The sequence below is a fragment of the Suillus fuscotomentosus genome (assembly GCF_016647785.1).
Source record: "Suillus fuscotomentosus strain FC203 chromosome Unknown F5891scaffold_3, whole genome shotgun sequence".
In the NCBI taxonomy this organism is placed as follows: Eukaryota; Fungi; Basidiomycota; class Agaricomycetes; order Boletales; family Suillaceae; genus Suillus; species Suillus fuscotomentosus.
In genome coordinates this window covers 1,364,247-1,385,976 of record NW_024539515.1, presented here as the reverse complement: position 1 = coordinate 1,385,976, position 21,730 = coordinate 1,364,247, and the positions used below count along the sequence as shown (strand labels likewise).

The following is a 21,730-nucleotide window of genomic DNA, read 5'->3' as shown; positions in this document are numbered from 1 at the left end:
CAGGCAAAAGGCAGTGACGTGACTGGAGTCGCTACAAGTGACGTCACTTGAGAGGCTGGAATGACAAAAAGGCTTCTGTCGGACGCACTCCGTACCGCCAACTCATTATTTCCAGTCCACTATTCTTACAACCATGCCAGCTGTCGTAGACGCTTTCAAGAGTATGTTTTCATTTTATTTGGGAAGGCAGTCATCTAACTCTCACCAGATCTCATCCGCAAACATCATCACCATCGGCATCCTGACTCTGACCCCCAGCCATACACGGCGCCTGTGCCAGAGTCAAATCACCAGCCTCAGCATCGACAACAACAACAGGAGTCGCAGCAGCAGGCTAAGCTACGAGCTGAACAGGAATCTCAGAAACATCAGCAACCTGAGAAACAGCAACAACCTGAGAAGCAACAGCAGCAGCCTGAGAGGCAGCAACAACAGCCTGAGAACATACCTCAGCCTGAGCCCGTACCTGACACCCGGCATCAAAAAATCAACACCCCCGTACCTGAGGATCGAGAGCCAAAGAATAAACTGCCCACCTACAAAGGCTTGGAGAACTTCAAGCTCTTGGATAAGATGGGAGAGTGAGTGTCATATCATCTGTCACTGTGCTAAATATTTAATGTCTGACTTTTTATTTAGTGGCGCATTTTCAAATGTTTACAAGGCACTAGATCTAACAACTGGGCAGACAGTCGCAGGTTTATTTCTTTGATTTTTCTCCCGTTATAACCGGCTGATAAAAAATTTCATAGTGAAAGTCGTTCGTAAATTTGAGTTGAATGCTTCGCAGGTAAGTAGATGCGTACCCCCGTCCCTCACATAGTTCACATACATTGTCCTCCACACAACTCCTGTCCCACCTATCGGCTTCGCTTCATGACACTCCTACATTGCTTGTGTCTTGTTGTCCCTCTGTTAGGCCGGCGAAAAACATCTCAATATTCAGTTCAAGAAAAAGCCGCGCGTAACAGAGGTGACGTTTGGAATTGAACGGTTCCACATATCGCTAACTGTGCTATCTTCATGCAGCGAGCCAATATTTTGAAAGGTAGGCGTGTCATATTGTTTTGATCATTCGCGGCACTTATCTAGATTGTAGAGGTGCAAATCATGAGGGGAACAAATCACCCATCGATCGTAAAGTTGATCTCATTTTCCGAATCACAAGAACACTATTTTCTGGTTATGGAACGTATGTGTGATTGCGATCTTTCCTGTGTCAGTAACTCAAAATCGCACGCAGTCATGGAGGGCGGGGAGTTGTTCCACCAGATCGTCAAATTGACGTATTTCAGTGAGAATTTAGCAAGACACGTGATTCTTCAGGTTGCACAAGGTATTCGTTATCTTCACGAGGAACGTGGTGTTGTACATCGGTATCTGCATTTTTCGTGGAGCAATGACGTTCGCTGACATTCAGTTGTCATAGGGATATCAAACCGGAAAATCTGTTATTCGAACGGATACCTATCATTCCTTCAAAAGGTTCCGTACAACGTCCGTATGACGAGGAAAAGGAGGATGAAGGCGAATTTGTCCCAGGCGTTGGTGGAGGCGGAATCGGGCGAATCAAGATCGCAGATTTTGGCTTATCAAAAGTGATCTGGAACGAAGAAACGATGACGCCATGCGGAACTGTTGGCTATACTGCCCCCGAAATCGTCAAGGATGAACGTTATTCACAAAGTGTGGACATGTGGGCACTTGGCTGCGTCCTTTACACTCTTCTTTGCGGATTCCCGCCGTTCTACGATGAGAGTATAAACGTCTTAACAGAGAAGGTCGCGCGGGGATATTACACATTTTTGAGTCCGTGGTGGGATGACATCACCCATTCTGGTATTTTTTTTCGAACTTTTTATTTAAAATACGATTATTGACTGGTGCTCAGCGAAAGATCTCATCCAACATTTGTTATGCGTGGACCCTGCTCAGAGATATACCATAGATGAGTTCCTTGCTCACCCGTGGTGCACTGCCGCTCCTGCCCCCCCACCAGTATCACCCACTCCTGTTTATGTCAACTCTCCTCCGCTTGACTCTCCTCTGCTTACCGCTGCTCGTGGTGGCGTTTTAGAGGCTCGTTCTCCTGGTCTTGCAACGCTCAAGGAAGCATTCGACATTACCTATGCAGTTCACCGTATGGAGGAAGAAGGTGCACGTAGGCGTGCATACAATGGTCGCGGCGGTGCCGGTATCCGAGGATACCTGCATGGACTTAATGAGAACGAGGAAGACAACGTCGACGACAAAGTCCTCGTACACGATGCACGGAACAGGAGAGGGGAGCTTGAGATGCGTGCATCAATACCGCCTACCTTGAGTGGGTTACCTGGCGCCGGGGCGAAGACCGTCGCAAAACGCAATGTCATCGGTGGACCTAACCAAGCAGATCGCAGTCTTTTGGACGGTCGCGCTGGCCCAAGAGATCGCGGCCGCCGTCAACCTGGTGGCCCAGGTTTCCAGTTAGATATGGACAACGCAACCCTACTTGGTCGTCGCAATAAAAAGATGACAGGACCTGGTATTGCGGAATCCAGTCCACTATCGCACGCTGTCCACATAGATGACTACTCGTTTCCGCCTGGAAGTCCTATGCGGATCGTCTGATGATGTCGGACGTGCACGTTTTTTTTATCGTCCCTGGAATGTATGTTGATGGATGGCTTGCAGACTTGGATACCACTTATTCACTTCCATCATAGTCTTCTCTCGCCGCGTTTCAACCAATCCCTACTGAGTTGCCTGCTTTCATCAATCAGTATAATATCTTCAAGCATAGAATACCTTTGCTTTCAATCGGTTTAGCCCTGCATTCTTTTCCAGCATGAAACACTCGCACATACTGGCACATACTGATAATTAGTTGTCTCATACATGCTACATTGTTGTTTCTATTAACTGTTGTACCTGCCGCATGCATACATCTGTACTTCATAAACACTGCACTGTATTACATGCAAAGGATCTTCATGGTATTGGTACACCTCAACAAGCGTAAACTAAATATGTGCTAATCATTGTCATCTGCAAGAGTGGGAACGACAAGCCCTCTGTCAACACCGCTCCGCGTCCAGGGCCCTTGCCCCACTCAGTCGTCAACCACGAGTATTGAGGCTCCGCCATCTCTTGTTATCCTGCGTCTAGTTTTCATGAGCACGTAGCGGCGACCAAATTGTCCGAGTTTCGGCACCGGAACTACATGTCCCGTCCTGGCAGCATCGGGTATATCTGGGAATACTCCCAGGCCAGAGGGCGCAAGTACGATCGCTTCACCTGTCTGAGCAGCGATATCAGGTTGAATCACAGTGCCATATATTGAGCTCGATGACGCACCTGCAGTTTAACAACACGATCAAAGGCATCTTCTGCTGATATGTCGGCTGATACATGCTTTGCCAGATGTTCCCACCACGATGGGGAGGAAAACCGGTGCAAAATTGCGACAGTACATAGATCAAGCAGAACGGGTGGCACGACCGTAGGTTCTGGAAGATAAGGTGTGAGGATCCGACATGCAGAAGATACAAGCGCCGAGTACCTTGTGTACTGATGATAACGCGCATGGCTAGGTGACGTTGTTCCCTGGTTAATGTCAGGAGAGACTTAGTCAAGCCAGAAGAGCCTTTCGTTGGCGACAGGTACTGTTCCAACCAAATTGTCAATGACAACAAACAGTCCACTTTCAGAGTGCAAACCTTGTGGGCCTCATCAACTACTAGCACTTTCCCGGTCCCCACATCCGCTCTCACAAACAGACGCGTGATGATTTCAAACAGCCCACATGCTGACGCTGGGTCGATGAACGGGTCTGATAAATCAATGATCGTGAGTTGCGATTCTGCAAAGCGGGTCTGCGGTTTCATGTTTGGGTTCATGAAGGATGTGAGCAGGGCCATCCTCTGCTCGAGACCTGCGAGCTGCGTATTGTTGAACGACTCCTTCTTCACATCCAACTGCCGCATGAATTCGGGGTAAGTGAAGTTTTCCCCAAGGTCACGGAGAATCGACTACAGGAATAGTGTTGTCAAAGAAAGTCACTCAAAAGAGAAATACGCACCAAAATACCCTGAATATATAGCGGAGCTGATTCGGAGGAGCCGACAGCCATCATGGACAGAAATGCCTGTGCATCCAACTCATCTTGAGTGAAGAACAATGGTTCAACAGTGACCCCGTCACCCAAGGGGGCATATACAGCTCTCATGGTCTTCAGAGAAGAACGTGAGACGTAAACTTTGACTGATGGCGTTTGTACACCGGGGATGTGGGACGAACTGATCCATGCAGCTTCACTAGGTCGAGAGCTAGGACCTCCTTCTCCGAAGTGGAGAACGAGCCCTGACAGTGGTTTCTGTAGGGTGCCAGTAGAGCGCATGTTCGGAACAAACATGCTCTCGAGAAGTAGAGAAACTGTGTGAGACTTCCCTGAGCCCTGAACCCCACAGACCACAGCAGAGAAGGGTGCATTCTAGGGGTGCAAAAATAAGAAAACGCTGGACACGCGCTTCACACGAAGGAGTTGCATACCGTGTTCACATAGAGCTGAGGATTCACTGGCTTGTATGGGACATTATTTTTATTGCTGCAAGAGTATCAGTACTCGGTCTATGAATGCAAAAACACGGGTTGCCTTACTGGATGGACAGAATACTGCCTAAGACGCCGTACTGAGTGGCGCCTTCACGATAACCTGCCGCAATATATGCATCACGGGTTATGATTGGGGCTGTGCGAAGTTCATGATCCTTGCTTCTTCCCCGAACATCACTGATGCTGTCATGGAGAAGTTCTAGTTCCTCCTTGACATAGGTCACATGTGAGTCAGTCAGAATTTACACCAACAAGACGCCTACATGGGCAGGATCCCGAGTAGCGACGGAAGCTCCAGAGCGCTGCCAGAGCCTCAGTGAAAATGCTTTAATCTGCATACGATTGCAAGTACACTCACTGTGCTGGCGCTGCTGAGGTTTGTGACCGAGTGCCCATTTAGCTGAGAGAGCACTTCTCTTAGATCATAATTTAAAGGTAGGGCGTCGGCTTACCTCTCCTGATCGTGTGGCTGGTGTTTGAGTTATTAGAATCGGCATTGTTGAGATGTGTCACGTACGTGGGGAAGGAGTGCCAGACTAGTAAAGTCAAGAATCCATGAATTTATATTTGTCAATGAAAAAGGATTTGCCAAACCAATGTTTGTCGCGCAAGGGATATGTGCGAATTGTTCGACAGCGATGGTTGCAGAGTATTGCGGTTAGTTCGATTTGCAGAAATAGAAGGCGAAGGAGGAGGCTTTGGCTGACATTGCAATGTTACGTACTGCAAATGAGATCCACTTGAAACGAGCGCTTACAATGAAAGCAAAAGACGCTGGGTTTGGCTGCATCCTGCGAGTCGAAATGAACTGCTTGAATACGCCGTCGTTAATTGGCGGTGTCCCATCGATGCGGTCCGTCGCCGTAGAAGTCATCTTCTCTTTGCCTTTGGTAGACATGCTGGAGAGAATCTGGATGATTCGAGATAAAACCAAGACAGTAAGTAAATAAGCATCACATGCTTCTGTTAAGAAGCTTCCAGGTTGTCTGCCGCGTGTTTCGTTCTAGGGTGCGAGGCACGAGGCCAAGCGTGGAGAGCCTATCCATGCTGTGTGGGTGATCCTGATGATGTAGGAAAAACCTAAGTTACATGCCGCGTCCGAGTGTCCTCCTCGCCGTATCCGCGAGTTGTGGTGAAGCGCGGATCACCCATCAATTTAAATATATAGAATCTTGAGAGGATTGATGTGCAGCCTGAGAATCCCTGTCTGATGGTGAAATTGCTAGGAATATTCGCTTGATTATCACAAAATTTTGTAGCCTCGAGGCGCGAATGAACGAACAACTTGAATTGCGAGTTACGAAAGTTGATCGAATCGGGATCAAACAAGTTCGCGGAGTTGCTGACAGGACTCAGCATGGGCAGCTGTATACTCCGTATCCCATACTACTTCTGATGGCGCTATTCGAGGTTCCTGGATGGTCTGTGCCCACTGCTCCAGTTTCAAAATTGGCACAGTCAACTTCCAAGAAACGCAAGCGACCCGTAGCTCAAGATGCTGATAAGATGCAATCTGTCGAGGTCAACCTAGACAAGCTTATGCAAAAACTTGCAAGTGTTGGAAAACACCAGGAGGATAAGCAAGGGCCCAAGAAGAAAAAGAAGAATCATGGAAAGACCACAGGGGGGCCGGACGCCAAGGTTGAACACGCAACCTCTAACAAGGGAAAGGAGAAAGTTTCATCCTCCCCTGGTGGGTCCATCAAGGGGAGCGCAGTCAAACAAACAGTGAAAGGGGAATCAGGGCTGCGCAAGAAGATAAAGCAAAAGAAGAGCTCGAAGCCCGATGGTGGAAAATTTGAGCAACAGCCACAAAACGTTTCGCCCACAACTGATGAAGTCTCGGGGCTCACAAGTTTGCAGAAGGGCATGAAAGACAGTCTTGATGGCGCTCGCTTCAGGTATGTACTCTGATACACGATGTTCTAATGCATATCACAAACGGTCATGGTGCAGGTGGATAAATGAATTGCTTTACAAATCCGACAGCTCAGAGGCGGTGAGGATGATGAAAGAAGACCCAGCGGTCTTTCATGATGTGTGTATTTTTATCATCGTTTCTCCAACAGAGTTGTCATACACGTCTGTTTACAGTATCACTCCGGCTTTCGACACCAGGTGCAGTCATGGCCATCAAATCCTGTGTCACATTACATTTCTCAGTTGTCATCCTACCCTCAAAACACAATCATAGCAGATCTCGGCTGCGGGGATGCCACGCTTGCTCGTGGCCTTCATCCAAAGAAGCTGAAAGTACTGTCTTTTGACCTAATATCCGACGGTGCCTATATTGTGGCGGCGGACATATGTGCACATGTGCCTCTTCCAGGTTCTGAGCCTTCATCGTCTCTGATATCTGAAGGTGAAGCGCAAGTTGTGGATGTGGTTGTGTGTGCCCTTAGTCTTATGGGAACCAACTGGCCTGTGTGCATCCGGGAAGCATGGAGGGTTCTGAAACCCGGGTACGTTCTACGCTGTCACATAACGCCTGGCGTGTTCAATTTGATCTAGGGGGGAGCTGAAAATTGCGGAAGTTGCCAGTCGCTTTACCGACGTGGATGAATTCGTGTCCTTAATTAGCTCTATCGGATTCAAAATGAAAGCAAAGGTAAAGCGCGCCCACAGTATACGATGGTACAGACTGAGTCTCTTCACAATTCAGGACGATCACAACAGTCATTTTACATTGTTTGAATTCAAGAAAGTAGCTCGCACATCGAGGACGGATAAAGAGTGGTCGAAAGTGATGTCAAATGGTGGCGTCCTAAAACCTTGCGAATACAAGAGAAGATGAGGATAGTACTATCGTTTCCGTAGTCTCAAGTAGCGACAGTCTTGAAGTCCTATCTATTGGCCTATAGCCAAATCCACTCTTACATAAATTGGCAATCGAACTTGTGGCACGACATTTGGTACATGTACCTAATCTGTACTGAACAACCATGTCCAACGGAAGGCGCCATGTTCTCTCGCACCCTTTGGTGAATGCACGATTGTCCCAATTGCGGCAGACTAATACAAATTCAAAGGATTTTCGAGAGGTGAGCAATAGCTGCTGTGTGAAGTGGTCAGGGAATCAAAGCGTTCGAGGCAGGGTATCCATGATATCAGCTTGATCTTAGGCATCGAAGCTTCCCGCGATCTGGAAGAAGAGACCTTTGAAGGTGTACGTGATCTCTCTGCGGATGCGTGCTAACGACTTAATTTCCTGTGTGCTAATGAAACTATCCAGCAAACACCAGTTGGTCCTTTCACAGGTACAAGTATTAAGCCTAAAGTTGGGTTGACACCCATTCTGCGTGCTGGCTTGGGCATGACAGACGCACTTCCTGTCCCTTTTTCCGTATGTGATCGGATATACAACTTCATTGTACCTTCTGATGTATCAGCGGACATGCCATGTAGGACAGCAGCAGTCTACCATCTTGGACTTTACCGAGAGAAGGTCAGCCTTCAACCAGTCGAATGTGAGATTTGAAGTCAATTTCCCGTATGACATGTGGGCTGATTACTGTGGCAGACTATTCGAAACTCCCTCCAGTCCCTCCGATAGACACATGTTTCATCCTCGATCCTTTAGTTGCCACCGGTGGTACTGCATGTGCTGCCCTTGCCATGATCATAGACTGGGGAGTTCCTAGTAAGAGCGTTACGTTACCTGACAGTGAAGCACTGCTTACAGTCTGACAGTATCAAAGATTAAGCTGTTGGCTGTACTCGGATCAGAAGAAGGACTCAATCATGTGCACGCTGAATATCCTGAATTAGAGGTCTCGTTCCTTTTGTTGTTCCCGATTCATTTCAAAATTTGACACATATATTCTAGATCTGGGTAGCAGCCGTGGATCCAACCCTCACACCCGACGGTCTCATATCTCCTGGATTGGGCGACACCGTGAGTCCGTTACTATTGTGTTTAGTCGACATTTCCGATATACTTCACAGGGAGACCGTCTCTTCAATACCATTCGGATGTAGCGATTGCAGCGATGTATCATGAATGTGTAATCGATGTCCTCTCTGGATTATGTAGTAATGTCACTTCTGAATCACTCATACTGATCCTATTTGTATACTGCAAGGTCACCACGTGACCGGGTAAGGTGTGATATCACGATCATCTTGCACCATTGACTCCGACGCTTTCCGAAGTCCCACAGAAAAATACAGACCGACGTTCTCCGAATTGTCAGCTTGAACTCGGATATGACTATCGAAGTTTTCTCTGGCACAACGACACCGCTGTCGGCAGCGGCAACGCTCATTGGTACTCCTACGGAGGACCCCAAGGGCTCGCCTATTCAAGGAGCTAGCGTATTCAGTAAACCAGCATCTCACATCATCGAACTACTCGCGTCTCGTTCAGCTACTAGCTCTGCTGTTTACATTTACGATGTCGCTGAACAAGTAGGGTTTGGAACACTGACTAAAACATGGTCGTCGACCATGGAGTCAACTGCGCCAGTCATTAGCCTCCAGACAAGGGCAGGCGCCGGTCTTAGCCTCATCGGACGGCTTTCCGAAGGCAGTAGCCAGGATTTGGTGCAAGGAGCAATTCTCACTGCTTACACTACGCCCGCTGGGCTCGCCTCAATGGCTGAATCATTGTCATATTTGCCCCCTGCTACCAGTAATAGTAGGCTGATTATCCAGGTCCCGGCAGTCACCACTGTCGGTCCAAGCTTCGCGCTCTCCCCGACGTTGGCATCCCTTTCTGCAACTTTCACTATCCTTCCCGATAATCTTGTTGTCCTCTTATCTGCTACCCCGCAGGAGTCTATAGATCTTGCCGCACTTTCGTACAAGCTTACGTCCTCCCACGTTGTTCATATCTTCGATCACCACGGCATCTCCCGCGAAAGTGGCCACAGTTTTGTTCCCACTCTTCAGCTCAAGGACACACCTACTCTCGGTATACCAGAACTCATTCGGTGGTCTGGATATCAGTTTTTCGATTACGTTGGTGATTCAAATGCAGAGACGGTGGTCGTCTTGTTGAATGGGCCCTTGGCACTAATGGCGAAGTCCATTGTGACTCGCACTAGTGGTCTTGGTGTCGTGATTGTCAGAGTGTTGAGACCATGGGACGGTGATGCCCTCAAGCAATGTCTCCCTGACACTGTGAAAGAGGTTCATGTCTTTGACGACGTACCCAATGAACTCTGCCAAGGCAGCCTATTCGTCGGTGTCTTTGGGTCGCTGTATGGCCCTAACTCTCCAGGGCCGCGTGTGCGAGCTCAGCGGGTGACACCCACAAGAACATCATCCTTCCTCTCAGATCCCGCTCAGTTCTCGGCCCTCCTTACTGAACTCTCACACCAAGTTCCTGCTGCGACACACCTCGACGCATCTTTAACCAGGAAACTTCTTTTCTTCAGTACCCCGAAGTCCGATCTCTCTCCTCTCCCCCAGACTGTGGCGAATTCTTTTTCGAGTACGGTTTCTGCCCGCCTCCTTACCGACCATGATATTTTCAGCAAATCGGGAGGCATCACTGCGGATAAGATCGTTCTTTCCCCACGCAGCGAGGGCACAGAAATTCTTCCTATGGCTGCAGAGTTTCCCACAGGAACGGCAGACTTCATTTGCATTTTAGATACGAATCTGCTGAAGTCCCACTCATTGCTCAACCAAGCCAAGTCTGGGGCAATAGTACTCGTCATTTCCCCGTGGTCCTCTGAGTTACCGTACAACCTACCCGCCGCTGTATTGTCGGCAGCGGTTGAGAAGAAACTCCGGATCTTTACCCTAGACGCCAAAGCCGTTTCGTCCTGTTTCGGAGCGGAGATTGGGGCAGCTCAGGACGCTGTGCAAAGAGTGATTGTTTATCTTGCAGTTCTAAGGCTTTACCTCGGCAAAGCCGCCAGTGAGCCTGCCATTCGCAAGCTTGCAGAAGGTGTCGCATTGGAGGTGATTCAGGGTGGCCAGCTCGCGAAGATTAGTGCCAGCTCTTGGGCTGCTCTCGAAGAGGTCGAATTGCATATCCCTCCGGTGGCGGACGAGGGTGATGCAAAGCCTCCCTCTCCTCTCAAGCAGTTTGAGTTTAATGCCATCGCTGTGGAGACTGATGATGGCCAGACTGTGATAAATGGCTCGAAAGTTTCTTCGTGGCATGATGCTGCCAAGCACCTTCTGTTCCCATCCGTCTTCACACCTCCGACGCCCCCCTCGGAGGAAGAGGAAGTTGAAGAGTACCTTCAGGATCCCTCTCTGCGACCAGAGGTACCTGAGCACACCTATCTGGTAACTTGCACGGTTAATCGCCGCTTGACTCCTCTGGAATACGACAGGAACGTCTTCCACCTGGAGTTCGACACGGTGGGCACTGGCCTTAAGTACGCTATTGGAGAGGCCTTGGGCGTGCATGGGTGGAATGATGAACAAGAAGTTCTTGATTTCTGCAAATGGTATGGCGTTGATCCCGAGCGATTGATCACCATCCCAGTGGCTGCAAACGAAGGGAAGATGTACACTCGCACTACCTTCCAGGCACTTCAGCAGCAGATCGACCTCTTTGGCCGGCCGCCGAAGTCGTTTTACTCTGGGCTAGCTGCACATGCTACTAGCCCTGCTGATAGATTGGCGCTTCAATTTATCGGCGCACCCGAAGGGTCATCTACATTCAAGAAGCTGGGAGAGAAAGATACTGTCACATTTGCCGAGGTCTTGCAACGATATCCTAGCGCGAAGCCAGGCATTGAGACTTTATGCGAGATGATTGGAGAAATCAAACCCAGGCACTACAGCATTGCAAGCGCGCAGAGTGTGGTTGGCAATCGAGTCGACTTGCTAGTGGTGACCGTGGAATGGACTGCGCCAAACGGTATGCATTTTTTGAATCGGTTTCTTTCATGTTAACGAGCTGATCTTTTAGGCACCCTTCGTTATGGACAGTGTACTAGGTATCTAGCCGGTCTCAAGGTTGGACAGAAGGTTACCGTTTCCATCAAGCCCAGTGTTATGAAGGTATGTGTTGACTGACTCGTCGACCCCGACTCCGCCATTGACGTACTCTTTTTTAGCTTCCGCCAGATAATATGCAGCCCATCATCATGGCAGGTCTTGGCACTGGAGCTGCTCCATTCCGAGCCTTTCTACAGCATCGCGCTCTACTCGCTCATCAAGGCATCCCTGTGGGACCCACCTACTATTACTTCGGTTCGCGGCACCAACATCAAGAATATCTCTACGGCGAAGAGATAGAAGCGTATATCCTGGACGGTACGATAACAAAAGCTGGACTTGCCTTTTCTCGAGATGGACCCAAAAAAGTGTACATCCAACACCTCATGCTCGAGGACGCTACTGTTCTCGCATCCCTGTTGAAGAATCAGGCGGGGGTGTTCTACCTGTGTGGCCCAACCTGGCCTGTACCTGACGTGTACGAAGCACTTGTAGGTGCGCTGGTCAAGAACGAGGGACATACCTCGGAGAGTGCGGGAGAATTCTTGATGAGTCTTAAGGAAGAAGAGCGCTATGTTCTGGAAGTGTATTAGAAGACCTTGTTATACACAGTATAAGAGCATCTGCATTTTCACTAGGCCTGACCGATGGTCCGGTTCGGCGTTCGGATTTAGAGGCCCCTGAACCGGACCGAACTGGACTTCGGCAGCACTATGAATCAGACAGTCAGCGACAGGGACACAATCACCATAGCCAGACTCATGGAAGATTCAAGGGCCACATTTACAATAGGTTCTGGGTACGTAAAAAACACCTACTTACAGCTCGCCTAGTACAACTTCTGACTTGTCTCAACAACAGTCATCTTTGTGGTTACCCTGCGTCTCTCTCTTCCAAAGAATTCAAGATATCGTATCAACGGTGAAGTAAATGTGAGGTTTAGTAGTACCATTTGAAGGTACGTACGCGAAACAGTAATTTATAGAGAACAATATAAAAACCAGCCATCTTCCTACTATTGCCTTCAGATTACCTGAACCCACACACGAGTCGCAAACAATGCATTTCTCCTTTGCAACTGTCCTCGCCGTCATTGCTGCTTTAGTAGCATCAAGCTCTGCCATCCCCACTACCAGTGATGCAGATAGATGTGCCCCGAATTGCAATTGACTCGCAATGCCAAGATAAACACTGTACATCGAAAATATGTGCGAGTATGAGCATTTCCTGGACCTGATAACATGACTCACCTGCATGACAGAGCGTTCTGAATTTCTGCACAGTGAGCCATTTCATGTGATTTCGAAGCCAGGAATTCACCAACTGCTTTCTGGAGCAGAGAGATATCGTGCTTTTTGGTAGTCTGAAATTTCATTCACTGGCGTGGGCTCGTCTGCTCTTCGGTCCTCTTCGACGGAAAAGAAAGCCGTGTCGGGTCCCTTGTACAAATATTTGTAGAGATAGCTGAACACCTTGGCAGTGTAAACGACATCGAAATGGAAGTGGCAATCCATGAAGTCGAGTAAAGCGGGACAACCCAGCTGTCTTCAGGTTGTCTGCGACGCCAGTGCAGCCGACCATGATCATCAACATATGATGTAGTAGGTTGTATCTGCTGTGGAAAACCCAGTACTTTAACGTATGTTTGCGTATGCATTACCTAGCATTTGACACCATGCCGGCCTGTGCTTGATTCATTTTCTTGCCACCTATCCTTCAGCATGAGTCTCAAGTCTGCACATACACCAAGTTTCACCAAGACCCAAAGGCGTAGGGACAGAAGATCCTCAACCAATTACGTCTACCAAGCGCTCGTAGGGGCCAGCCAAGAACAAAGGCATTGTTCTACACAGTATATTGCTGTTGTCATTAAATTCATCAGGGTATAGTGATGCGATATATCTACATGAATGCGAATCGGTGACTACGTCTGAATGCTGCTCATTAATGTCTGTCGTAAGGTCATGTTCTGATCCAAAGGAATAGTAGATCAAGCCACAAAATTGGGAAGGTGATGCAAGAATAGAAGTCGCCTCATCTAGAGGCATTAGCAAGTTAAAAGTCAATAAAGGGGGTCGTGTGCTCTTCTAAGAGAGATCATAGCCCACCATACAAGAAGAGAAAAAATGGAAAGGCCAGTAAGGCCAGGAATGACCCCGAGAACGATTTTTCTACCCTGGCTTAACTGTGGGCCACTGCACCCATCTGTATATGCATCATCGCAGGGCATGCCCTGCGGTTTCTTGGAGTCATAAGCGCCCGCTTTCAGCGATGTGTAGAATGGGTCGGCAGTGTCGTTGAGTACGTGCATTGCAGCGAGTGTGAGCATCGGTGCATTGTAGTCCAATGCAACCTCAGTTTCTGGCCAGTCGGCGCGGATGTCGAAGAACCGATCGTACTTATCCGGACCACCGATAACGCCCCCATAAAGGACATAGGCTTCTTGCGGTGGGGAAGTATTGATGTCGCTTATGTTATTGCCACCGCTTGCCATCGCGGAGTGGGGATTTTGAGGCGAGTTCGGATTGGCACCGACAATATAGGGTGCTATGATAGAGTGAGCCAGAATGATAAAATTATATTATCCATGCTCACCTTGCATTGGATTGTTACCCAAAGCATAGTTGACTTGTGCGTTAGCATAGTTCTGTTACAGGTGATGGTTGAGTCCGACGTTGATTATTAGTGATCGGAACTAAGATCTCACCCAATAATCATTTCTCCTGCTTTGAGTCGATGCCAGTGGTACATATCGCGTTAACAGCATGGCGGCGTTCAACGACGGGTTTAAACTAGCATCGTCTGAGTCGCCCTTGTAGTATAGCAGTCCGCCTTCGAATAATGTTTAGTTGGAAAATGAGCAAACAGTTTTATTGTAGTACCGTGAGTTTGATATCCCGGTCCACCGCCATAAACTATTCCGTCGAAGTACTTCTCGGCCACAGTTTGCCAGGTGGATGCATTGCCGCCAAAGGTTGGGTTTGCTTGTGCAATCTGGGCAAACAGAACAGGCAGGCCAGGTGTCTTGTTATCCCAGTTGAATACTCCGTCATAAGTGCTGAGGCTATATTGCTGCCAGTAACCTTGAGCCTGTTGATACAACGAAGAAGAGTTGGTTGCCCAAGACAAGAAGAGTGCAGCAATGGCAAGCTCATCTCCATATCCGGACGAAGCGTACGCTTTGCCTACCTCAGGCACGGAATGTTGATATACTGCCTGTCCGCCAGAGGCGCTAGTGGCAAAGATAAAAAGTTGTTTGGCATGTTCGAGAAGGGTTGCAGCGTATGTTGCGTTTTGAAGTGTAGCTGGGCCAGAGTAAGAGTTCGAGAAAATGCGGTTGGCGTAAAGATTGGAGCAAGCTGCGAAAGCTGCAGCGGTTCCTGCAGCAGCATCCGTTCCAGGACTGAAACTGTGTTAATGAATGACTCGATGATACACGGTGCAAGAGTACCTAGTGTCGTTGATTTGATATGAAGGACGCGGTAAAGGAATGTTGCGATCGCCTCCCCAGTAGGCATTGTCAACTTCTTCTGCAGTCACGTGTGAGTGGAGAATGGACATCCAGATCAAACACTTACCATTGGCTACCTGGACAAACAAAGTATTGTTAGCGGGGTGCGCCTATGTCAATTATCATGAGTTGGAGACTCGATTGCTTGATACTTAAACACGAGACTGACTTTGATGAGCCAGTCAAGACTCCATCGGAGCATGTCATCAAGGTAAGGGGTTTGGTTTGCTAGATCGTATCCTGCACAACATTATTGGCGAGTGAGCACTTCCCCGATGTCGCACGAACCTTTTCCAAAATCCGTTGCACCCCAACAAATTGACATCACAGTAAATGACTGGAACTGAGTTGGAGGACTGACATATAGCATAAGCCGAGGAAACTCACCAGGGGGAAAGTGCATTTGATGTAGTCTGACGAAATTGTTGATATAGAGTAGCTGCATGATATACGGGACACTTACCACCTGCATCATAAAGCCCGCCAGTCAAATCCAACTTGACGTCCTGCCCATCGGTGAGGGCACTGTCGTTTCGCCACTTGACTCGATTTGTGCTAGGCAATTTGCCGCTGCGTTGTGCTTCATAGAAGTAAAGCAGATTTCCGAGCAACGAAGACCATTGCGAATTGGGAATAGCAGCAGAGGATGGAGACGCGCCAGCTGAAGCGTTTTGAGGCAGGAAAGGGGGATCAGGAAGAGGAACTTGGGCAAATGCCCGCGAGGAAGCAAGGAGAACGAGAACAAGAGGCGTCCGCATGAGGAGTCGTGAAATGAGATATACGCACCAAAGTCTTCCGGAATGTACAACTGACAAAGAGTCAGACAGTCAGCTCGAGCCTCGCGTTCAACCAAAATCACGTGACTTTGTAAAGCAAAGGCACGTGACTATGACGCTCCGGGCCGCAGACTGCCACAGGTTAACAACTCCCACTGGTTCAGTACTCATTCTCACATCATGGTCACACTCCAGACCTGCTCCAGATTCGGGCCGTCCACAAAGTTCTATATAAAATTCAAGAGGACATGATCTCAAGACTATCATACCTTCATCACTCTCATGGCGCTCAGTCCGATTAAGACCTGTGTCCTCGGCGTGGGTCTTGCTGGGCTCACGTTTCATGTTCCATTCGTACTCGCTTTGCCCGAACTCTTCACTCTTACCGCTGTCCTGGAGCGCAACCCACAGAATCCCGGAGGAAAGGTGCAGCAGCGCTTTGGAGTTACGACAAAAATTCACAGGACAGTCGAAGAGGTCGTGAACGACCCTGAAATCGAGCTTGTTATTGTAGGAACCCCAAATGACACGCATTACCCATTTGCCAAAGCTGCTCTTGAGGCCGGCAAACATGGTGAGCAAAATACTTCTTCCACGCAGAAACTGCTCTCAGCCACTTCAGTTCTCGTTGATAAACCTGTGACTGAGACGGTGAAAGAAGCAAATGAGCTTGCAGCCATTGCCAAAGCAAAAGGCCTTGTTCTCTATGGCTACCAAAATCGACGCTGGGACTCGGATCACCTCGCGCTGAAGCGCCTGCTTTCACTTCCTTCATCTTCGCCTCTCTCCCTTGGTAACCTACTGGAATTTGAGTCTCAGTGAGGACGATCGTTGATCAAACTAGCTTGATTTCCTCACCTTCCTTTAGCTATGATCGTTACCGTGCAGGGATACGGTCTTCCTGGAAGGATAGTGCGGGCGCAGTATATGATCTCGGTTCACATCTCCTAGACCAAGCTCTCAAACTCTTTGGCCGACCCGCGCAAATCACTGCGTTCATTCAAAATATCCGTGGTGTCACGAAACCGGAAGTTGATGACATCGTAAGTCCATTACCATTGCAGCTTTCTAGCAGCATTTTCAATATGTATTTGCAGTTCACTATCTATCTACACTACAATCCTGGGACTCTTTTCCCAAACCAGTTCACCGTGCTTCTCCGCTCGCACATCCTATCAGTGAAATCCCCTCAGCTACGCTACGCAGTACGCGGCACAAAGGGAATGTTCACCAAATATGGCCTCGATACGCAAGAGGAACAGTTGAAAGCGATGTCCTCTGTTAGCAGTATCCTTGAACCAAGTTATGGACTGGAGCCTGAGTCCATCTACGGCATCGTCGAAAATATCGCCGACGATGGCCGTAACGATCACAAAGACAACGTAATCGTTCTTTTCGCTCATATTTCATGGCGGCGCTGATGGTTGCCTATAGCTGGCCTTCAGATGCCCCGGGTCAGTATATTGGCCTCTTCAAGAACCTTGCTGGTGCTATCCGTAATAACGAGGAACTTGAGGTGAAGTGGGCAGAAACGACACAGGTGATCGAGATGATCGAATTGGCCTATAAAAGCTCCGCTGCAGGCCGCACTTTGGAGGTATCAAAGGTTTAGTTGATATCAACATGCACCTCATTATATACTTGTATCATAGAAGTAGTGCGGTTAAATTCCCTTCGGAGCTACAACATACTCTTGACAACAAATACCTGCGGTGTAAGTCAGACTCCTAATTGTGAACAACGCCTAGCATTGAACAATTAGTTGATCACGCTGGTATACTGTGACATCCGAGTACAGACTTCATTGACAATAATACTACAAGAATGGGTTTGATGTGTCTGATAAGATGAGAGTACAAATCTGTATAGACAGTTCTTGATCCCCGTTGGAGGTGTGCGTGATAATTAAGCAGAGCATCCCTGACCAAAATCGACTAGCGAGCAGTTCAATGACTATGTGCGAAGGGTTGAAAGTATCGATCAAGATCTGGGTGGGAGTCGGGGTTTTGACTCAGGATCAGATGTCCTTGACAACGACCGCCTTCGACAGCCAATACATTGCCAAATGAAAGTTGACTGACACCTCGAACGATGTTTATTCCAAAGAGTTTGACCGTATGGTCTACATGATTTGGAATTGCAAAAGATTTGCATAAGTACTGATATCATGTGTAGTGAGTGAGGCTAGATTCTAGAATGAAGATCAGGAGTTGATCAGGATTCAGGAGGTTGTTGATACTTGCGACACATAATACATGGGCAGCTGCGCCGTTCTCTTGGTTGAAGTTTTGAAGCTTGAAGCTTGAAGACTTTTCAGGTTGCGATGCCCAGCTACAAAGTATCTCGGGTACAGCCGCCCAACTGCCAACCTCTTGTGAAGTCTCGGGCACAAGTCGGGCAGAACCGTTGTCGTCGTTTAAGCGGACGATCCTGTATTACTGCTACAGCATGCAAATGAAATCCAGTAGTCACTTAGCCTGGTCCTAGGGTCGCTCACAAATCAAACTCAAACTCGCCACTGCCGCGGTATCATCCATGACTCCGAACTGCAGTGCCACGAACGCGCCGCCCCCAAATTCATTCGAACTGTCGTCGCTATTATAAGTACCTTAAGCGGGTTCATGGCGTCAGAACGAATCCTCGCGTCCCTTAGCTGTGATGCCGAACAAGCAAGCTTCTCATCCGATTCCCAGCTGTTGTGTTATGAGTCCAGGACCTGCAGGAAATATTTCGGACAGTCGGGCTCGCTGTAGCAATGGTACAGTTCAAAAGCTCTTGAAACAGTGTCAGAAAATAATCGTTCATTGTTTTCACCCACAGCTGCCGTCAAATGGATTCGTGGTGAGCTTATTGGTAGAGGGACTTACGGTCGGGTCTACCTGGCTCTTAGCATGACCACGGGCAAATCCCAACTAGTTGCCGTCAAACAAGTTGATAGTCCTCAAGCTATCCGAGACGAGAACGACCAGTGTCAAGCCACCTTCGTACATTCCGTCGAAAGAGTGAGCAAGCTACTGGTAGATCTGAACCATCGTCATATCGTCCAATATCTCGGGTTTGAAGAGTGCTTTGTAGATCATTCAAGGGTGATGAATATGTGAGTTTCTAGCAATGTGGCCACTTGGCAGTAATGACTCAAACCTATGACATAGCTTTATGGAGTACGTGTCGGGAAGTGCATTAGGCTATTGTCTTCGTGAAAAGGGCAGGTTCAGCGAGGATGTCTCAAAATTTTTCATGCTCCAAATACTTCGAGGTTTGAGATACCTCCATTCGCGACGAATAATCTACCGGGTATGTGACCGATTCGGCCTATCTGAAACGTTTGAAAAATTCTCATTAATTTTGGTCAGAATCTGAAAGCCGATAGTGTCCTACTTGAGAGAGATGGGAGTTGCAAGCTTTCTGATCTAGAGTTTTCCACTATGGAGGATAGAATACATAAACTTCCATTCACCAGCGTGCAACGAATACTACCCTGGATGGCACCTGAAGTCATCTGCCATCAAAAGGAAGGGTACAGTGTCAAGGCCGATATTTGGAGTCTGGGATGCGTCTTATTGGAAATGCTGACAGGAAAGCGACCCTGGTATGAGGATGAACTGATCATGGTCACCATTAAAGTCTGTCTTGTACCTTTGTATTACAGGAGCATTACTTATATTCTGTACGCAGGTGAAACAAAACAAGCGCCCACCCATCCCTCCTGAAGTTACCTTGTCAGATCTTGCAATGAATTTCCGGGATTTATGTTTTGCAATGCAAGTTATTCAAGTCCGTTCGGATGATATCACTTACCTTATAATCTTGCAGCAATCCTGACGAACGCGCATCTGCTTCGCACCTGAGACGACATCCCTATCTTGAGCTTCCGGATGATTGGAAATTCCGGGGTTTTAATGGTTAGGGAACACTCTAGTTATTGTGCCCTTCTGTTCATGTACTTTTCGTGGACTTCGTTCCCACTCTTATGGACCGTGGTAATGTAATTGACTGGGAGAGGAGCTAGTATTTGTACGGGACTGGCACAGTACAGAATGCCTCGGTTCAACATCAGCACGATGCAAACCTGTCCTCTTGACGTGAACAACACACGCATTATTCGTGAATCTACTATATAGTACATCAAGATAGAGCCTGATGTCATGCGGACTTGACACGAAGCCGTTGTCTCCGATTTTGAAAAAGCGTCAGTATGATCACGCAAGTAGCAGGAACGAGTTTTCAAGGGCGAGAGTATACACAAGACGGACATATCGACCTAGTGGAGCATAATTGAATACATTAACAGGCAATGCGTGCAATCATGATCGGGTAGCACATGAGTTTTGTCCACCCCTTGGCCACTCTTAATCACGATCTGCAATCCACAGCTCACCGTCGTGATACATGTCCAACCAACCTCTTGAGAGAGTCCACGAAGGACTGAAGTGTAGCAGAAAAGCGCTGTTCTGGTCCGAAGCCTCATGGATCGAGCTCGGATAGTGCACGCGCCAGACCTATTCAGTACCGCAATTGCGCGGCTGGACACACGAATAAAGAAATGTGGTGCAGTTGCCGTTCGATGTCGGATAGAATAGACAAACATCGAACATGGCACGCGCAAGGAATTGCCTAACGCTAACCATGCACATGTGCCCACGATCGTATTTGAAGTATCATAGATGCCCAATCGTAGAACCGACATCAAATGCGTCACACTTGCCGGATGTATGTCCACCCGGCAAGGGAAGCGAGTTTGATGTAGTGATCTATGTCCAATCCAGCGTAGAGGAGCGCAGATCATCGCTACGCCATGACGACTTGCCCTGGAGTACAATTTGATATTCAAATAAGGCATGTGTCTATATTAATCAGACGACACCGTGTATGACTTCTAGCTGTCTTGTGGATCATTATGATCAGAGGTCCAGATATGCTGGAGACACTGGGAGGAACGGTGCGATGACACCTATCAAGCAGGACGGGAGACGCTAGCCATTCAAGTATTCAGCCCACAGAATGCACGCAAAGAACGTCGCATCAAATACACTCAATGCAGGACAAATGCCTTCGCCCAGACGAACTCGACCCCAGCCTTCTCATCGTCCTTGTTCTGAGGTGATACCATCAGCATAAGTTCCCAATAGGAAAAAATTCCAGGCGAACCACCTGACATGTCGTCAAGGCATAAGCGACTCAACAAGCCTTGTCATCCTCCGTAGTTACCAGCACGATATCGTGCAATAGCAACATTCAGCATCATGCCCAAATTGAACTGAGTCATTTTTGCGACCCAAGCGAATGGGATGCTGCAGCTAGAAGAACAGACATAGAACCAGATAAGAATACATTTATGTTCATGATATAAAAAGCCATACCTAAAAACAAAGAAGGCCAGTATATCCAGCGCTTCATCAGCAGGTGGGTCCGCCGCAAGTAGGGAGCCAAACAACACCAAGCGCAAGACTAAGACAGTGTCGGAGAAGTATCAACAGCTTTTGAATGATAAAGTGACAGCAACAAGAACAACCAGAAAGTGTTAGAACCTGTCATAGTGACAGCTCCCGACGCGATTGGCCGGCCTTTCGAACGGTCTTCTTCGCGTCAAGAGACTTATCGACAGTCATTGGCAGGACAGAACCAAGACGTACCAACTTTGCAGTCGAAGTCTCGGTCAAGTATGTCATTTACGACACACCCTCTACAACGTATAAAAGTGTTCAACAATGGATAAAACAGCGTTTTCTTGCGATTTCGTTCAATGGTGAATACCACTGTGCGATAGGCTGGCGACAAGAAGCCCCAAGCTAGGCATGATGTACTTATGAACACCGAATGAGTACGCCGCATCAGGAACTTCCGTCTTATCGAAGAACAAAAATATAAAGTCGCTTCCCACTCGAAGCCAGCGGAGCCTGAGCTTGAACAATGCCTTGCCTTGGAGTGCATCGCAACAAGTCTCAAA

At 48.2% G+C, this 21,730-nt stretch overlaps 9 protein-coding genes across 9 annotated transcripts; 6 read left to right on the top strand and 3 right to left on the bottom strand.

Annotated features, from left to right (window-relative positions):
- The first annotated feature begins 65 nt into the window (after positions 1–65).
- F5891DRAFT_1001313 (kinase-like domain-containing protein) lies at positions 66–2,979 on the top strand. The gene is made up of 11 exons (XM_041360167.1): positions 66–161; positions 209–581; positions 640–698; positions 753–790; positions 920–973; positions 1,030–1,048; positions 1,100–1,192; positions 1,244–1,376; positions 1,430–1,839; positions 1,892–2,650; positions 2,706–2,979. Exons 1-10 carry the CDS (start codon positions 134–136, stop codon positions 2,608–2,610), a joined length of 1,926 nt encoding a protein of 641 aa, XP_041232938.1. The 5' UTR covers positions 66–133; the 3' UTR covers positions 2,611–2,650; positions 2,706–2,979.
- F5891DRAFT_1001274 (uncharacterized protein) lies at positions 2,980–5,873 on the bottom strand. Its single transcript, XM_041360166.1, has 13 exons — positions 5,351–5,873; positions 5,188–5,295; positions 5,111–5,129; positions 5,046–5,062; positions 4,952–4,993; positions 4,857–4,895; positions 4,639–4,802; positions 4,531–4,585; positions 4,061–4,471; positions 3,699–4,010; positions 3,542–3,644; positions 3,337–3,488; positions 2,980–3,280 (listed from the first exon to the last, which is right to left on the bottom strand). Exons 1-13 carry the CDS (start codon positions 5,489–5,491, stop codon positions 3,092–3,094), a joined length of 1,752 nt encoding a protein of 583 aa, XP_041232937.1. The 5' UTR covers positions 5,492–5,873; the 3' UTR covers positions 2,980–3,091.
- Positions 5,874–7,515, top strand: F5891DRAFT_1001268 (methyltransferase-domain-containing protein). The gene is made up of 5 exons (XM_041360165.1): positions 5,874–6,494; positions 6,550–6,631; positions 6,688–7,055; positions 7,105–7,201; positions 7,256–7,515. Exons 1-5 carry the CDS (start codon positions 5,989–5,991, stop codon positions 7,385–7,387), a joined length of 1,185 nt encoding a protein of 394 aa, XP_041232936.1. The 5' UTR covers positions 5,874–5,988; the 3' UTR covers positions 7,388–7,515.
- F5891DRAFT_1001266 (uracil phosphoribosyltransferase-domain-containing protein) lies at positions 7,516–8,668 on the top strand. Its single transcript, XM_041360164.1, has 8 exons — positions 7,516–7,634; positions 7,688–7,759; positions 7,826–7,940; positions 8,004–8,060; positions 8,114–8,233; positions 8,284–8,363; positions 8,420–8,488; positions 8,539–8,668. Exons 1-8 carry the CDS (start codon positions 7,536–7,538, stop codon positions 8,569–8,571), a joined length of 645 nt encoding a protein of 214 aa, XP_041232935.1. The 5' UTR covers positions 7,516–7,535; the 3' UTR covers positions 8,572–8,668.
- A 40-nt stretch (positions 8,669–8,708) lies between these two features.
- F5891DRAFT_1100523 (uncharacterized protein) lies at positions 8,709–12,413 on the top strand. Its single transcript, XM_041363569.1, has 4 exons — positions 8,709–11,416; positions 11,468–11,559; positions 11,616–12,295; positions 12,358–12,413. The coding sequence occupies exons 1-3, from the start codon at positions 8,800–8,802 to the stop codon at positions 12,087–12,089; spliced, it is 3,183 nt and encodes a 1,060-aa protein (XP_041232934.1). The 5' UTR covers positions 8,709–8,799; the 3' UTR covers positions 12,090–12,295; positions 12,358–12,413.
- Positions 12,414–13,302: 889 nt separating this feature from the next.
- On the bottom strand, positions 13,303–15,765 carry F5891DRAFT_1231111 (glycoside hydrolase family 9 protein; the record flags this gene model as incomplete). Its single annotated transcript, XM_041369574.1, has 10 exons — positions 13,303–14,043; positions 14,092–14,143; positions 14,204–14,328; positions 14,379–14,899; positions 14,948–15,026; positions 15,075–15,117; positions 15,177–15,247; positions 15,296–15,344; positions 15,395–15,420; positions 15,471–15,765. The coding sequence occupies 10 exons, from the start codon at positions 15,763–15,765 to the stop codon at positions 13,559–13,561; spliced, it is 1,746 nt and encodes a 581-aa protein (XP_041232933.1). The 3' UTR covers positions 13,303–13,558.
- Positions 15,766–15,949: 184 nt separating this feature from the next.
- Positions 15,950–17,487, top strand: F5891DRAFT_1001249 (uncharacterized protein). The gene is made up of 5 exons (XM_041360163.1): positions 15,950–16,357; positions 16,406–16,601; positions 16,652–16,826; positions 16,881–17,145; positions 17,229–17,487. Exons 1-5 carry the CDS (start codon positions 16,066–16,068, stop codon positions 17,393–17,395), a joined length of 1,095 nt encoding a protein of 364 aa, XP_041232932.1. The 5' UTR covers positions 15,950–16,065; the 3' UTR covers positions 17,396–17,487.
- Positions 17,488–18,237: 750 nt separating this feature from the next.
- F5891DRAFT_368089 (kinase-like protein) lies at positions 18,238–19,897 on the top strand. Its single transcript, XM_041371575.1, has 6 exons — positions 18,238–18,541; positions 18,604–18,880; positions 18,936–19,077; positions 19,137–19,406; positions 19,459–19,544; positions 19,597–19,897. The coding sequence occupies exons 1-6, from the start codon at positions 18,442–18,444 to the stop codon at positions 19,688–19,690; spliced, it is 969 nt and encodes a 322-aa protein (XP_041232931.1). The 5' UTR covers positions 18,238–18,441; the 3' UTR covers positions 19,691–19,897.
- Positions 19,898–20,815: 918 nt separating this feature from the next.
- On the bottom strand, positions 20,816–21,580 carry F5891DRAFT_975077 (uncharacterized protein; the record flags this gene model as incomplete). Its single annotated transcript, XM_041376487.1, has 5 exons — positions 20,816–20,934; positions 20,992–21,080; positions 21,144–21,231; positions 21,417–21,464; positions 21,538–21,580. 5 exons carry the CDS (start codon positions 21,578–21,580, stop codon positions 20,816–20,818), a joined length of 387 nt encoding a protein of 128 aa, XP_041232930.1.
- Positions 21,581–21,730: the final 150 nt, after the last annotated feature.